This window comes from Ischnura elegans, chromosome 2 (genome assembly GCF_921293095.1).
Source record: "Ischnura elegans chromosome 2, ioIscEleg1.1, whole genome shotgun sequence".
In the NCBI taxonomy this organism is placed as follows: Eukaryota; Metazoa; Arthropoda; class Insecta; order Odonata; family Coenagrionidae; genus Ischnura; species Ischnura elegans.
The window spans coordinates 125,672,980-125,691,553 of NC_060247.1; the positions used below are offsets into that span (position 1 = coordinate 125,672,980).

Here is an 18,574-nt window from a genome sequence, read left to right on the forward strand (position 1 = left end):
AATGCCATGGCGAGCTGGCGCGTGGTCTCCGAGGCAGCTCCTCCTCGGTGTTCGAAGCACAAGTACGCGTCTCGTATTAGTCCTTGCTAACAACTGTCCTCGTCTCGAGGATCAAAAAAAAGAGAACCTTTTGCCCTCTTACGGCGAACACAAACAAAACAAAAGAAAAACAAAATGCACCACTCGGCGGCAATACGAATGATAAGTTTACCGAACAACCTGTGTTAACATATTTTTTATCGTGACGTCTGCTTTCAGCAGACTTAACAAATGCTGTTGGGCCTCGCGTGGAATTAATTAATATCCGCAAAATTACTTCAAAATATTTGTATTAATGTGCTGTGTTGCCGAGACAACATTTTTAACTGCTCAAGTGCCTTTTATAAAATCAATTAAAATACATTTTACGCTCTTCTTAAAAGGAGCTCCCAAGTCATGAGGATCTTTTACGCTTCTTTTTTAACATGCCATAGTAAATATCAATCTTATATTATTTTTATAGTCTTGATGCAGAGCTTCATCCCTAGTCATTTTGATACAGATGATGAATGGGAAAATGTCCTCAAAATATTTGTGCATAAAGGGTTTAAATTATTTTTCCTAGGTCATTGTAAGAATTTGGGGTATCCGCGGCAGCATATGCAGGACAAAAATATTTTCATACACTCGGCTAACCTCTCTGGTGTACAGATTTGCCGCAAATATTATTTATATTTTTTAGACAAATGCAGTGAAACTTCTAATTAATTTATCACCATGTATTAGAACACTTTACTTGTCCCAAATTTTTCGCAATTAGTAATTCAAAATTTTTACTACGATGCTGGAATCTATTTATCCAAAGCAGTGTCCTCTGTAGCTATCTCGGGCCACAGCGAGAGTTTTCAGGAAACGGGGCTGAAGTTTTTGGACTAACTTTAGGCACTTTTTGGTTTTCATGGCTCCATCAAAATTCTTTTTTTCACATATTTTAATTGCAATTTCAGTTCGTAATGGCGAAATCCACCTTTCGGAAAGGAAGCTTTAATTCCATTGAAGAATTTTAATCTATGCTCTTGAGATTGCTCATTACTTACTTGGCATAACCATGTGGGCAGATGCTGCCGGGTAAAATCCACAGTGAAGGCTGGACTTGAGGCGGGGTCACCCCCTAAAATTAGCCCAAAAGCAGTGAATTAAGGCATGGAAAATCCCCCGAAATTTAATCCCCTTTGCCGATAAGAGTCTTGATCCCCGTGAATCCCATATTGGTCTCACTCCAGCTTCTTTTTTGTTCTCTTTCCATTTCTGATGGAACAGGTCAGTGGATGCGGAACTTCTGGAAAGCTTCTCGTCCGGCTTATACCAATCAAGAGTCGAGTGAGGAGGTCCAACGGCTGCACCCCTTTCACGTGAGTCTAGCTGTGTTCGCTGGAATCGCCTTGATCTCTCAAACCCTGGATTGTTCGGGGCTTTGCGGATTATTTGAGGTGAAAGGAAGGCGCGGGTGCGAACTCAAAAGTATCGGAGTCTGGGTGAGGGGATTGTAGGAGAAGAAATAAAAAGGCGAGAATTTTCCGGTGCCAAGGGATTAAAAATCGGGAGGGAACAGTTGTTCGGATATAAGAATAAAATAAGTGGAGTTCCCTCGTTCGTGTTGCAAGAAAAGAAGGGAGAACCTATGATTGTGGAAATTGTATTTTGAAAGCAGTAATAGCGACACGCCAGAAGTGCCGATGAACAATATGACTTTTCAGAGCCGTAACTGTGTTATCAGACCGGTTTTCCTTAGCCATATTCTTCCTCTTTGGGGGGATACCAGATTATCTAGTTGGATCATTAAGGCTACATAATCGAAGGGAGGAGTAGAAATATTTTTGTGTTTATCGGAGAATAAACACACCTCTGTATTGTGTTCGGTTTCCAGCCCCTGTGGTGACGAAATGCTTGGAGTGAATGTCCAAAGGACAATTAAGTGTTAAGAAGACTACATAGTGGTTGTGTACTATTTCGCTCTTCTATTGGAAGGAATTCAAACCACGTTTCTTATGAAGAGGGTACCTATTTGTATTTATTCGAGCTCTGATAATTTGCCTAATAACCGCTTAATTTAGCGATCACACCTTCAAACACCCAGCCAACGGAAGGAGAGATATACGACTCCGGTGTAAATGGTGAGGAGACTCAGGAAATTTCTTTTCTCCTTTTAGCTCCTTATCATTACCTTTTTTACTGTGAAAAGCGTGTGTTTTCCATCCCACCCACTTAATTAAGCTTCGTTGCTGCAAGTACGATTGTGTGAAGGCTAAAACCGACCAATCGGCTCTACCGTAGAAGGCCAGAGATTCCTTATTGTTTGGGTTGTGCTGCAATATAGGATGAATTTGTGGGCGGGAGGATATTACAAATTGCTTGTTTGACAACGGATGGAGGCTATTCTTGCAATTTCAATTGTGCTGAAGGTGAAAGTCATCTCCTGAGCGGAAGATAGGGTGACAAGTGTTATTCATTTCGCGTGGGAGGGAACATTTGGTATCAAAGGAAAGTGACTACGTCTGAGCAACGTCGCCCATTAGAAGGAAGGGTATTAACTTCCGGTATGTTTTGAAACCCAAACTCGCCGAGAAATCGAAGGTCGTGTCTTCATGATTAAGAGTGGAGCAAGGCATACTTGAATTTACTTCATTACAATATGGTACTAAGTTGCCAGTAATAAATATCTTGACATTTGTAGTCCAATTGTTTGTTGCTATTTGGTTATGACGGTAGTGCGGGAACAGGTTTAAATATCGATATCAAGTAGAAAAAAATGTAAATTTTAGCTCAAAATTTGCAAGTTGGAGTGCCTTTCAGAGTTAGAACTTTATTTTTATCCGTGGGATAGAGAGATTAAGCTTTGGAATTAGAAGTGTGTTAATGAAAATTTTACGAATTGGAAATGATCTAAAACTCAGCTAAGGGATTTCAAAAATTGAATTTTTGTTATTTTTTGGGCTGTATACGTTTTTGAAAGCGTTTTGCTGCGAAAAAGGGGGAAGAAAATTCGTCCAAAACAATCGCGCCTGAGAAAACTGGTATCCCAAAAAACTGAAAAAAAGGAATTCTTGTGCAAAGGACGTGCAAGGGGGGAAAAAAGGGTCGCACGATATGTAGAGAGGAGCCGTAACTTTGATTGTTGGGTCGGAAGAAATGGATTGTTCGTAAAAATCAAACACGAAAGAGGGGATCAAGCGCAGCAGGCGTGGGCAAGGCTCGTCCCATCCGCTATCGAGGGAATGTGATAGGCCCGAGGGAAAGTGAAAGTAGACGTCTCTACCCGGGGGATAAGCTACGGGATGGTGGGAAGGTGACGTGGGAATGGAATAGAGGAGAAAAAGAGAGGGAAGGAGAAAGGGGTGAAAGGTCAGCGTGGGCAGCAGATATAGAGGGCATCGCAAAGGAAAACAGTTGCCGTTCGTCCGGCGAACGAGGACTGAGCCTTTATCGAGGCGAGTTTTTGTCGAGCACAAGCGATGAATAATCTTAACAAGAACATGTGCAAAGAGCAAAACGAATGGACAAAATGAATGCATAGGGATATCCGTTGTCGAGGGAGAAATAGAATAATTTGGCTTACAAGAATGCTCTTTCATAGCGAGATGCTGAAAGTTAAATTTGTTGAGGAAGGAATTAAAAAAGTATGCCTTGTATAGTAAAGAGAATAATTAATGATTATTGGTTACGTATTGTAGCAAAAGCGTACGGCGTAAGAAGCTGACTGAAAAAGAATACTGAGTAGGCTGTCAAAGGAGGAATTCGCTATCACATCGCAAAATACGGCGAGCAAGAGAAATAAGATAGATTCCGTAAAGAGTTGACTAAGAAAATATCAAGAAAACAAATTTAAGATGAGGTGATCTACAGAAACATTAGAAGTGAAGTTCAGGTGTTCAAAATATAGGGGAAAATATTAGGACAAAAGGAAAAGAAACATAATTGGTACTGAAAACTTTGATACTGATTCAATTCTAGAAATGCTGGACGAATAAATCAATGCCAAAGAGAAACTTCAGGCTGGCGTCTCTATAATAATTGGTCTGATAGCTGCCCTTACGTAAAAACATCACCGAGCATTCTTGAATTTATTGAATTCCTATTAGTGATAATAAACTAATTATCTGTGATAATTTTTCGGTGCGGTGTAGTGTTAGGTCTTTGTGGCAGTATAGAAACAGGAGCGTACATGTACTTTATCGTTGTAAAAGACAAGGATTCGTATCAATAGCCTGTGTGTACAAATTGTCTGTCTTTAATAGTATTTTAAGTAATTATAGAGCATATTAAGCATTATTTACATTCATTGAGGTGCTCATATGTTTGCTTATAAAATCACAGCGGATAATCTAGGAAATATATGTAATTTAAAAAAGTTTTTTCATACATCGTGAGACCATTTAGAATACTTATAAATGATTCGACGACACAAAAAGTCGAAGAAGAGCTATCTGGGAATAGCCTGTAAGCTGACGTCAAAAATTCTTGTCTGCGCATAAAGCAGTGAAATAATTACAATAAAATTGTGTTTTTTCCTTTTATTTTCCATTCCGGAATCTCAAAATCGTTAATATTTTAATTTTGTAAGTGTATATGCTAATCATATCCAATAAAAATTATTTGTTTTAAGAGTTCAACTAGTCTTTCTTGCGGGAACTTTTTCGTGATAAAATGTAAGATTTCTTCAGTAGGGGTAAATCCGTTCCGCGAGGACTGATTTTCAGGCGTAGGTACAACCAATGTAAAAATTGGAATGAAGAGGTAGTTTTGATTTGGGTACAGATGCGAAGCCACAAGTCTGTGGAATTTTTAAAACTGTCTCAAACACTTTTGAAGTTCTATTTTGCGGTGCAATAGCAAGCAGGTGAGAAAAAAGAAGTCAAGTGAAAAGTCAAGCCAACGTTACCCGTCAAGGGTGGCCGGATTTTATAAAAGCAATATATTTCACATCGGGCGTAGTCGTCTTTCATACACTCTTAGTGCCTCGGATTGGTGGTTGATAGAATTCATCTGTGGAGCGAGAAAAATGTCCCAACTGCATAAACAACGGTTTACGGTTCTTCCCTACTACGGTTATATATCGAGCCAAAATTTTTCTTAGAAAACGCTGTCTATTTGATCTTTGAAAGACAAAACCATTCACGTTCTTGGCTGTAAAAAGAGGGCATTAATATTATGTAGAGTGATAAGAAAGCATGGTGCTTAAAACCGCGGTGTAACTTTATGTAAATTATGAATAAACACAATCCCAATAAGTCCGACTCACAATAAAAGTAATATCTGTCTTAATAACTCGAGCAATAGACAAATCAGAGAAGCTAACCACGATCGTCTGTAAAATGGATGGTGAAATTCAATGAAAAGAGGCTAGGTGATAGGTGGAGTGCGACTTTCATAGTAAAATAAATATCTAATATCCCCATCTCATAAGTCAATGTCCTTCGATGGTCAGGCAACTCTAAAAACCTTCTTATTTTTGCAAACAATGAGTAATTTATTAGTTTCCTCGAAGTGATTCATGTCCTAATAAATCAAGTATATTAATTTTATGGATTAATAGTGATTTTTTCACATATTTTGCAATAGAACATAATGCAATTCGATGGTAATTTACGTGGATGAGTGAAGATTAGAGAGTGATCAGATGTAGTGCATAGTTTAAAGAGAGTTAGTCCTGAGCTCCAAATAGAAGTTGTAATGGATACTGTAAATGTGAATGGAGTTTGATTAACAGGCGTTTAATAAAACTAGACCATATCATTTTTCAGGAAAAGGTGGACCTAAGAGCCTTGCGTGTATTTACGTAAATATTATGCTATTCAAGTGAAGTGCATCATTAAATACGGCGTTCAGTGCTCCAAGTGAAAGTGCCATCATATATTGTGGTCATGGAATTTCAAGTCATCTTATTTTTATTGGAAACCTAAACAAAGAACAAGTAGAAAGTAAAGGTGAATAAATCGTTGAAGATTAATTCAAACTTTTGAATAATCAAGTAAAGCGCGTTAGCGTTGAATTCTGCTCCAAGGAAGCGTGTAAACAATATTTTTGTCGTGAATTATGTGAAGGAGGATCTTTCAAGGTTAAGGCCATTCCAGTGCATGGATGAAAACCTATGAGTAATAAGTTGACGTGCGTCATATAAAACAAGTGAGATGTACTTCAAATAAGCATGAAAACAAATTCGAAGGCCGTGAATTGCTTCGGATTTGATCTATTCGAGTAATTTTGAAGGAAACCTAAACTTGGTGAAAGTGAGATAAAGGTGCTGTGCAAAGACAAGCGAAAACTTTGGAATAATCAAGTGGAGTGCGTCGTTGAATAACACTGTGTTGTGCCCCAAGTAAAAGTTAATGTGACCGTGAATTGTGCTGGGGTTGATTCGTTTATTTCTTTATAAAGAAAAGGAAAGAAAACAAAGGTGGAGGGGGGAAAGAAGGCGCCTGCGTATTGATGGGAGGAGTAGAGAGTGGGGATTAGGGAGGGGGGAAGGGTGTGAGATGCCCATCGTGTTCGGGCGTTGCGTGGGGCGGAGGGGCGAGGGGGCGGTCGCCAAGGAGGGCCCCTCCCCTCCCCCCGCCTCCTCCACGCCTCCTCCCCCGCCCCCTCCCTCCCGCCGCCGCTTCCCCTTCAACATCGGCCGTCGACAGTCGTCGCTCGTGAGCGCCGGCGAAACATCCGTGCCCGCCGTCGCACTCGTATCCCACGGACGTCTCCCCGACCTCCCGGCTCTCCCCAAGGGATCGCCCCTCGCCAACAGGCGCTGCGGACGCTGCCGGAGGTTCGCCCTATCGGACAGGGCTCCTCCTCCGCCCCCCGCGAACACCACCAGGGAGGAACTGGTGGTGGTCGTACCCGCCTCTGCCGAGTACTGCGAGGCCCGTCCCCGCACAGCCCCCGCCGCCTCCGCGGGGGACGGCAGCAACTCGGCGGTGGTCGGGGAGGAGTCGGACACCGCCTCCTCCTCCGCCGGTGGCCGCGGTGGTCCGTCCCCGGCCGGTGGGGGCGGGGCGGCCGGGAAGAAGAGGGATAAATCGCCCCGGAGGTCAGCAAAGTCCAAGAAGGTGCATCGCCAGGCGGAGGCCGCGGCGGCTACGGCGGGGGGCGGCGGTGCGGCGGCCGGGGGCAAGGCCTCCCAGCCTCCGGCGGCGCCATCCGCCGCCCCCGCGCCCCCCGCCGCCAGACACCGCCACCACCACCACCATCAGCATGACCAGGCGCCCTCGGAGGACGCGGCGTCCGTGGCGGAAGGAGGCGGGACGACTGCGGGGGCCGGCCACGGATCGTCATCGGGGTCGGTGTCGCTCGCCACGTGGGTCATCAAGAGGGTGCAGAACCTGAGGCTCTTCCAGCCGAAGAGAGGTGAGCTTTAACGATACGATGATTATTTATACTTTGCGATCCCAACATAGGTTGTTGAAAGCTGGTTGCATTAGAATTGTGACATTCATTGACTACTTACATTGCTCATATCCCCCAACTTTTCATAGTAAACTAAGCGAATCAGAATTTGGCAATCAATATGCTACTTTTTGCAATGAAGTGAATTACGATTTTAAACATTATTTTTAATATTTTAGACATAGATTAATGACGGTACCAAAGTCAGAAGACGCTATGTTGCATTACAAAAAGGTATGAAACAATTTTAAGCTATTAATTTTGTCACTGAAATGCTATGATCATCTTGATTTGTCAAGTTGAATACGCACTCCTTTTTACCCTTTCTGTTGAGTTTTTCAGCTTTAAATCTGGCCTAAGAGTAAAAATTCTGATAATCTTATATTTGAAATCAATGGTAATGCATCATTAACCACCACTTATCATCGATATAAACAAGATTCACACAGATGTAGTTACGCCTTCCTTCTTACAGCTTCGTAGAAATAGATGATCGCCATTAATCTAGTTTTTTCTTCTTATGACGCCTTGGTTTTTCGGAGTGTCTGAGTGGTATTGTCTTTTGATGGTGACGTGTCTATTTATGTGCTACAACCATCCTCACACTGGGCCATAGTTCAACCCGTCTTGATGGCGCCATTAAGTCAGATTAATTTCGCCATCTATACATATCAAGCTCAGGATACAACTGAGGAACTCCAATAAAATTAAAATACCGTGAATTCAACCTTGAAAAAATCAAAATCGAATATAATTGATGTTATTCATTGCGTATTATTTTCTATTTGCACTATCAACTTTTATTTCCTCCAGGAAAAATAGAGGAAAACCGTTTATTTCTATTATATTTGTATAGTATTAAACAACGTCTTACACAAAAGAACAAAGTCTTATGAACGTAGAAATCCAGCCTAATGTCAGACAAACAGCTATATAGTAGTGTCAGATTCAACTTTATCGTTATATGTTTTCATTTTAAACTGAGATTTTGAAGTAGTTTGTACAGGAATTTCACGAAGAACTGGTCAATATGTATGTTCTCTCCGTACTTGTCACACAGACCTACGATTCAAAATATATAAATACTGATTTAGCAGTAGGAGGACACTGGTACTTGATTCCTACACTTAAGATAAAATATAAGGGTCCATTTTACCTACCCGGATACAGAGCTAAAATCGCCGATAGTTGGTTTTCACACTTTCATATCAATTTCACGCATTCACAATGTCGCAATTTGTGTTTACTCTCTTTCAGACTTTCCCGTTGACATATTTGTTTAACTGACATGCATATTCAATACTAGATGATAAACTATGTGAAACGCGATGATTTTCATATTTCACCCCTTTTCCATATTTCTACCAAATGAAGACAAATAATACCACCCGAAGTTAATTCCTTATGTGTAATTAGTGAGCAATTTCATTGGTGTAGGTCCTCATATCACTGTAGCTAAGAGTAAAATGCAAGTTTTACTAAGACCATATTAGACCATGGAAGATATTTTCTTAGACCTTATTTATTCCGTGAACTTTAGCATATTTGAAGCCTAATTACTTATTTTTTGACAAGTTAAAATTGAAATTAGTTCCTAAATTCGTTGTAAAACTTGAAAATCGTTTAATTTTCCTCAGTTTACATATCGTCACCAACTGCTACATAGTTTCCCTTTGTGGGATAGCAGCAGCAAAAGAATGAATGGCTCTCAATCCATGAAATAGCTGCAATTACTAATGACCTTATTTGGAACAAGAATTTGAGTTTGAAAAAACGATATGTTCGATATTTTTTTACGGTAGACCTTAAAACCCCGAGATAAATAAGTTAACATTTTGCTATGAATTGATTTTGAATCTGCCATACTTCCTCGACGTCGTTATCAACTCTCACCACCCTTTAGTTTCAATTATTCACGTTGTTTAAGGAAGTGACTGCGTCTTTATTTGCACAATACTTCTTTTTAAAATTGAGTCAAGCCAAGTTTATATTTTTGCGTTCCTTTATTTAATGTAGAATTGAATTTCGCAAATAAATACATTTTTAATCCTCACCTATTTACAATTATTGCTGAAACTAAATGGGGTTTCTAAACAATCAAATTAATAATCGAACCAAGTCAGACATGATGTAGCAATCGTTACATTAACGAAAGTGTGTTTTTCCTGCCGATTAAAGTTGAAAGCAAAAATTTACTGCCAATGAAATTTATGCATTTGTGTATATTAATTGAGATATTGCGTGACGGGTTCTAAAAGCTTATTATTTAATTCAAGAAAAACACAAATTGCGTTTTTTAAGAGTTACTGGAGTTTCTTCTGTCTATATATTACGGTTGTTTATTTCAGTAAAGTGCTGGAGCAGAAAGTCAATTTTAGGTAAATGTACGTCATGAAGTGGCACGGGACGAAATACTTTGAAAAATATAAACTCTCAGGTTAAAATATCTAATGTGCCATTATTTTAAAATAACCTTTACGGCTCGTCTTGAAAATACATGAAAATTGTGTTAGTAATGATTATTATGATCCCGTTTTTGAGCTTCATTTTGTAGGTAATGGCTTTATTATTCAGCCTAAAAAAACGTCTATCAGACACCCATGAGTGGAATTACCAAATGTAGGAGTCGGAAAATAACTTAGATTTTATTTGCGGAACTTTCAAATTCGAGAAAATGGTTGAGAAATGCTTAAATATTATGAGAGTAAAGTAAAAAGAATTTGGGCTTTATATCCCAACAATGTTAGTAATTGAATAAGATTTTAATATCTTTCAATTAGTGTTTCAAAGTGTAAATACTTCAGGTGTGTGCGTCAATGTATTTGTATCCATGGATACTTCACTGATTTTTGAGGTGGAAATAATCTGAAGGTCAGAAATGTGAAACCTCATATTAATTCCTTTCTTCTTCGGTGGCTTTTTTGTCAGAGTCAAAGGAAAAGAATTGAAAGTAAAAAAAAATTTCCTCGCTCTTTTTCGGGAATATCCACACGTGCCCCTGGACTTTCGATGCCACGACAGGCAAGGAATTAGTGACGAATGCTTTTCACATACTTTAATGCGACTTTGCACTGCCGTGCAGCATCATTGGCCTCTAATATTCCTAAATTTATCTTACGTTTTGAATTAGAAAGTAATATTAAAGTTGATTTTCCCAACGTTGGACCTTAATTATATCCTGATTTTCGTTCAACTTTCTTTGTTCTTCCCATACATTACCATAGTTTCTACGCATCTTTGTTCCCACACCTTCCTTATTATTGGTTTTGGCGATCGCTTAGTAAATCTTGTGCAATTTAACAAATGCTCTTGTATATCACCCAGTTTTTTATCATATTGTCTGTTATTCCGCTATTTCCAGCGATGTTTTTGGTCTCTTTTACACAGTATTGACTTCTGAAGTTTTTCAATTATAGCTTAACATTAGTGTGATCATTTTCATTAAATCCAATTTGTTTTGTGTCGACTTTAAATTACCATTTTCCCTGGTATATTTTGGTGTCTTTTTGATCGTGCTACAGTTGTTCTATCCCTCAATTCTCCTCATTAGCTCTCTCAATCCAAGTATTTCCTATACTTTTTAATCTTTCCAATATAATTCCATTTACGTTAGCTTCCCATTTATAGATGTTGTTTTTCTTTTTCATCGTTAAGTATCCATATCAGAATGCCCCTATGGATGTAATTACTGTAATATAATTCTTACTTTTCACCTGGAAAGATGTTTCTATTTCACTGCATTGATATTCTACAAATCTATGAGATGATTGCAGTTCACTCATTCTGTTTTTATCATTTTCCCAGAGAAATAAGTTAAAAATATTCAGTGCAAAAATCTTAAATTGCATGGTCGTGATTTTTGTTGGCGACGGGATTTATCTGCTATCCTTTGGTCGTGGGTTCTAATTCGATTCTTGATTTTTCTAGACTAAGAGCCGTAATACAGGTATATGGATTACCAGATCGTTCGTGAAAAAATGAAAAAATGGATACTATGAATTTCATATGAAAAAGTATAAATAGCCATGAACTAAGAAAAATGCTCCAGCTGAAATGGACGCTCAATATGATAATTAATTATATTATTTGTATTTCCTCCCATTAATTTCTATTTTACGGAAATTATCTCATACCCGGTTATTTTCATTTCATCTGTCAATCGTCTGGCCGAGGTCTTCCGCTTCCTCATTTTAACTTACTATTTCCTCTTAATGTCTGCTGCCCTCAGATTTTTCTTGGTCTCTAACATCGAAATGCATCTTTTACTATTCCTTTTAATAAAAACAGTACCCCTTAATTTTAATGTGAGAGTTAAAGGCTGATTAATCACGGGTGTAATTATTTTAAATTTTTTCTTAACGGTCTTAACGGTTGGTCGCGTGGCGTCTACTAGACGCCAGGCCATTTTCATATCTCTGCCCATATCGTATTTTCACAGCTAGGAAACTCATATTCCTTGTGTTTTATCATTTTATGATTCTGAAATAGTACCCAATATATATTTTATTTAATAGTGCCCAATATATATTTTATAATATACATATATATATATTGTCACACTTATGGAATTAATATTGATATTTAGTTGTATTTGGAGTATGGTAGACGCGAAAACTTCAGTTTCAATACGTTACATACCAATAGGCTCGTGATATTCATCGCAAAGTCTTTAATTACCTTTATGGTATATATACACTAGCAACTATTTAACAGTATTAAATTTTGGATATGCATCTTGTTGCTACGATTTTTTATCGTAATCAATTTAACACCTGATTGAAACTATTATTGCGAAGAATTTACTATGGTTCTCACATAATGTGAGTGAACTTAGGCGTATAACATACTGTTTTCTCCTCTGATATATACATTTATGGCCGCATATAACATGGTTGTAGATGCACGACATTAACCGTAAACATACATGTAACAATGCTGTGGTTGCATCGAATTATAACTTTCCAGTCCGATAGGAGATATTTTGGTTGAAGTTCAACTGAACGCGCTATCAATATAAAATGTCTCCAGCATGAATTATTACCCCTGGAGTCAAAAGTTACGTTAGGTTATTAATAAAATCCGTACTGTGAAACTGTGAAAAATCTTTTAAAAAAATATTTTTGCACCTACTGTTCGAATTAAACATTTTGATATAATTTCGATGAAAGAAAAACTATAAGAAATTTCAAAATAAGTGGTATTTAGTCTTTTATAAGTACAAAAATTTCCATCACTATCATGCATAAATTGCTGTCCATTCTTGAAATTAGGTATTTAATGAATGATTTATTGTAGCTAAAAGAGTTATTTCCACTTTCATGCATTTTGTTTAACCATTCCAAAATGGTGTCTGTGAGACGCCATTATTAAAAAATAACTTCCTCCGTAATGACAAAGCTTTAAAAAGAATGCGAAATGCTGAGGATGTTATCATGCCTGAGTAGTGAGGAAATTCAAAGCCTTTGCAGACATTCAACGAGGCGGTACGTATCAATTTCTCCAGCATCAATTCACAGAGACGGCTCAGTTTCATTCAGCCGCTAGCATAAATTTCTTTAATGTCTCTCTTTAATTTCACTCGTAGCTTGGCGTGGGTTTATTTTAAGGCATTTGTTTTATAAATTTCGATTTGTATGCAAGCATTTAGTCTCCAAAAATAATCTAGCTTTCACTTTCCCCTCCAATATTTGTCCTTTACTTCGTTTCCTCCCACAATCAAACTACTTTTTATCGAAATATTAGTCAGCTGCATCAAGGACGATAGGTACTTAAGCAGATTATATATTGTCCTTTGAGTTGTTTAGTATTTTTCTTTCTGAATAAGATATTTTTGTGAGAAATTTATTCATTTCAAAGGACTGGATGGACTGGAATAAGTGGCCTTGAATGTTTTAGGCGTCCTATGAGTGTGCATAGTTACCATTCTTGGAAAGGTGATTTTACAATATCTTCACTTTCAATTTCTTGAAATGTTTTTCATGCCAAAGTCGTACATAATATTCAAGAATATTTTTTTCTAATGCACTTTTCTAATTAGTTGAAGTATTATTTAAGGGGATGATTCTCGAAAATATATTTTTTTAAGTTTATAAGCCTCTCGTAAAAAAAATGCTTATCCCATAAATTTCATCGATTAAACGTTATTTAGCAGAAGAAATGCCAATTATAGCGATTTAGCCACTGAAATGTAAAACTTTTGCCGTAATCGTGAAGAAAATCAGAAGTATTTTGTAATTAAATGTATTTTTATCACAAACATTATGAGTTTGAAATACTCTTGCCATCTGTCAGACGAGATGGTAAACATTTTTCTGTTTTTTTTAGGGTAATGTAGACCAATAATGAGGATCAAGTCAGGCTGCAAAAGGTGATTGCAATGGAAAGTCTTTGGCGCCAACAAACGCAAAGCATTTTGTTTATTCTAATATACTTTATTAAGCTTTCCACCCTTGTAAATAGTGACTGACAATAAAACTGAGGTTCGCAGAGGGTAGCATTATAGCCTATGACTTATCAAAGGAGCAAACCTATTAAATTTTAAGCTAACGTTTTACAGTAATATGTTATATTATTTTTCAAATTTGATCCTCGGAATGGAAATATGTTACTTTCATACACCAGTCTCTTGCTCATCGTATTCAATAAAGCTTTTCCGTTATAGGTAGAAAAAAGCAAGTTCGTTCAAAACAGAGTTAATCATAAGTTACCCGAAGATAGAGGGAGAAATGAATTTTTACAAACGGCATATTTTCACATAAGTGGAATCATTATACCGTCCAAGATGTCAAATTACGGAAATATCTTTGTTAAAGTTTCATCCATATGGAATTGCTAGTCTTCTCTAACCTCTGGGTGTGTTGTCTTCATGTTACAAGAGTATATTTAAAGTTCACCTTTTGTATTTAATACTAACTAGCCACAAGTTAAGGAACGCCATAAATCGAGAATAAAAGCGCATAACAATGCAAGCGTATTCCAAGAATGTAGATAACCGCGGATTTCTGTCGCAAATATGGCGCATTGCTTTCATGGGTGGCCGTGGTTGACAGGAATATCGACTCATCCGTCGCCGAAGATTGTAAACACGGTCCCGACCGATGTTGGAACTCGGCGAGACAAGCCTCAAGGACGGCTGAGTGATTAAGGGAAGGAGGCATGGATGCGTCCGATGAGGGAGAAAGCGGCTTTGGTGAAGGAGGGAGACGAGGCAGTGGGGAGAAAGGCGATGCTATGTTCTCGCTGAGTGAAGACGGACCTCGGGGAAATGAGACAGAAAAGGAGGAGGCGTGGCGCAAATTGAGCATTTCGGGACCCGAAACCTCCCTCCCCACTCCCTCCCCCTACTCCACATCCTCATCTTCCCCTCCTTTCACTCCTCCTCACTCCGCGTCCGTGGTAACGGCCCTCTCTTCCCCGGCCCGGGTCATCGTGAAACCGAAAAACCAAAACATTTTTGTGAAAGAAAACGTACCAATTCCACGTATTCAGGTCAGATAGCTCCGTCGTTGTTAATTCTTCTTGCCGGGTCCTTTTTCGTGGGAATAACCCGATTTTCCGTGAACTGGAGGATGCATCTCTACTCCACTTGGCATTGACGCAGTGCGTCGTTGGGTCCATCCTCAAATGAAACACGCCGAGTCGTAAAGTTGCATGACATACCCTACTATTACCCATTGAATTAAAGGTTTTTCTATATGGTTTGCTGAATAACAAATTCGAGTAGGCATAAGTTCTTTTGAATTTATGGGATTTTTTCATTCTAATAAAATACTATAGTTTTAACAATGTATGTATAATTTTCTTATTAAATGTGACTGAAATATATACTTACTCCATATTCAAATCGTTATTCTAATACATTTTATTTCTGTAAGGTAAATTGCTAAAAACTCATGTATTACTAAACAGGTTCGTGGCCCAAATGAATGAAATACTGACATATTTACTTCATCTGTTTATTAAGCACCTGCCGTCGCAGTTTTTCTGCTTGGAAATCAAACATTTTAAAAGTAATCCTCTATATCTCATTGGGTCCGAATTGCGTGTGAGCTATAACTGAATGGAATAGGTTTGGCGGCTTTTATCAACGTCCCATTTTTGATTGATGGCATGGATTCGTTATCGTTAAGTAAAACGGAGCAACTTTGGTGTGTCCAAATAGTTTAATACGACTCATGTTTTGCATGGGCTATAATCTAGGTATAAAGGACATCGATTGGTGATAGTAACAGTGAAATGATCGTTCAGATCAGAGATGGCCAATGAAACGAAACGAAACCCAGAGGGAAGCGAAAATATGAGGCCTAGGTTTAGTTTCGTTCCCGCTCGAAATTAAAATCGCCGAAGAGTTTACTTTCGACCAGGGACGAAACTTTACTCCCGGGAACGAAATTAAATTAATCGGAACCCCGCTGCTCATAGTTAAGTTTCGATCCCAGAAGTTGAATGGAGGGGGGAAAAAAGGAATACTTTCTACCCCATTTCATGACAGCAATAGGAGATTTTAAAGCATTTAACTTCATCATATTGCGACTGAATGCTAGCCTGCGCATTATGAGTGGAAAAGTGCCCCACGCATCTAGAGGCGGTAGGGCGAACCTCCACTCGATTCAACCATACCCCGTACTCGGTGTGTGGGTCGAAACGAAACTGTTCAAAGGTGAAGTACGTGGTCCATCCGTTGCGAAACATAATCTGTGTTTCGTTTTTTTCGTCCCATATATTTAGTTTAGTTTCGACCCGAAGTAGTTTTGACTCCAATTTCGTTTCTACCCTGAGTTTAGATCCCTAGGTTTTATTCTTTTCCGTTTATTTCTACATTTCGCTCCCGGGAACGAAAATATTGAAAGTTTACTGATTTTGAATTTTATTTAGTTTTGAATGCCATCCCTGTTTGAGAGGTTTCAGAGGTGCTACTTGCCATAGCATTTGATTTGCACAAGTAACGTACAATTCGAATTCTTAGGTGTACAGCGAGTCCTGCGAGTTATGCAACATGCATATTTAAAATGCTGCGCAAGTGTATACACTGCAGGATAAATAACATGTTATCTGTTCACCGTTGACACCCCGGATTACAATTTCTAAACCAAGAGGAAATGAGGTTTGTGATATTCCAGGTAGTGCTTACGAAATAAGTTTTTGATAAGAAATGAACAGATTTACGGCAAAACAGTTGTTGTCGAAGCGCCATTCCTTTAACATAATTTACTATTCTCTGTCGGTCACATCACACTATTAGTGCTTTAAGTGCTATTACTGATAAAACAGAATTTATAATCCAAAGAAAAATTTTTCATTAACTTGTTTTGAGGGAAAAACTTGTTTTTCAATTGTACTTTTAAATATTATATGTTTATTTAAAGAATAATATTACACGCGCACCTTTTCAATCAGCAAATTGCACCCTCAGAGTAAACGAATGAACTTCGTGAGCGATAATATTTAGTCCTATTTTGAAAGGATTAACTACAGTAATAATATGACGTACAAATTAACATCATTTGCAACTTTATTTCGTGCGTATTGCATTTACGAATTCTGAAAAAGCCCGAAAAGTATCATTGCATTATTTTTGAGATAAATAAAGTTCATCTTGTTCCCAATTAGGAAATGATAATGAATTCCACAATATGTTAATAATTTGCTTTTAGGTTCCTTTTATTCATTATTTTTCATCATCTGCAACTGTTTGTTATGCATCTTAATTTTAATCTTATAGAACTTGAAATTGTGAACGCTGGTTACATTACTGATTGTGATAAATCGTCTCAAATCAAAGATAAAATTATATCATTTCAATATGATAATACGGATTTCAAACCTATGCCATTTATCCTTATCAATATTTAAAATATCAAATCACTGTACAATATTTCCCTAATCGGTAGTTCGTTAATTTATACTTCACATGTAATTTTATAATTGTTTAAAATGATTTCGAAAGTTTTTCGTTTTGTAAAGTATTTCGTCTTTGAAGTGATGAGGTTCAACATCCATTTTGGTTCTGCATCTCCTCCAATGGTGTTGCAAAGGGAGTGAATTAATTACATTTTCAGAGAACGGACAGGCTTCCACGATAAACGTAATTGATGCGGCATCCGCTAAGAGTTCCAATTCTTTAGGGCTTGACGACGTCGTAATAACAAGCCCAATGGTTCAATAGGCCAACTACGATTTGACCTCAGAGATAATGTGTTTGCCAAACGTAGTCGGGCATACGTATTTTTGTCAAACAAATCCGGGTTCAAAGGTTTGATTATTCCCTAGAAGCTTAGGAAAAACGATGTTATAGTGCCGTTTTTTGTGGCAAATATTGAATTTTTAATTCGGTTATAAGTAGGTTAAATGACATCAGTGGAAGTTTGCAAGTAGAGATAGTATATATGCGGATTATTGTTTCTAAATACATCTCATAGATCTTAGTGCAACGAGGAATACGGAGATAAGGTAATAATTCTCTATGAATTTTAGTTCAGAGACTAATACCTACATTGTTCGCAATTTCTACTTTTCAGAGCCCCAAATATTTGATCCGTGTAAATAAAAAATAAACATGATCGGTTCATTCTCCAACATAACTGCATATCTTTAACACACGGTCATCTAAAATGGTTCGGACCAAGTTGAATATGGCTCATTTTATTGTAGAGGTCATTTTTTTCATCCGAAGGGCAGAGTAAATGTTTATAGAATTGTACTGAAGTTTTTATGAACCTTACTTTATTTACCCTAAGTTTTTGGGCTCTTTCTCCACATCTATGGCGCTCTCCTCATTTATTTACCATAAACAACTTCGCGACCATGGTGGTAAACTGCTAAATGGATGGATAGGAAAATCCTGCATGTTAATTTTCTTAATTATATTTATTATTACCGATTATTTATTTTATTGTATTAAAATAAGAATAATATATTCTGAAAATTTCACCAATTTTACATTTCCTTCTTTGTGAGAGGAACCCTCTAAGCATATTTTACCGACGAAGTTTTGATGTTAGTGCTCCGTTACAAATCTCATGCAATTTGCTGGGTCGACATCATAAACCTGTGTACGAAGTCCACGTCCTCCATCGCTGACGGCCCTCTGCCCCTGGCATTTAATTATTGCTATCTGAAAGTTATGCCTTCGCAGCATGGGGCCTGCGTTTGTCCTCTGCGA

The 18,574-nt window shown here is 37.9% G+C and overlaps 1 protein-coding gene across 1 annotated transcript in view; it reads left to right on the forward strand.

The window, feature by feature from the left end:
* Positions 1 to 6,512: 6,512 nt before the first annotated feature.
* The window catches only part of LOC124153249 (serine/arginine repetitive matrix protein 1-like), a 202,764-nt gene continuing 190,702 nt past the window's right edge, over positions 6,513 to 18,574 (forward strand). The window contains exon 1 of the mRNA XM_046526349.1: positions 6,513 to 7,374. Coding sequence (XP_046382305.1) covers positions 6,513 to 7,374 — 862 coding nt within the window. The remainder of the gene's footprint in view (positions 7,375 to 18,574) is intronic.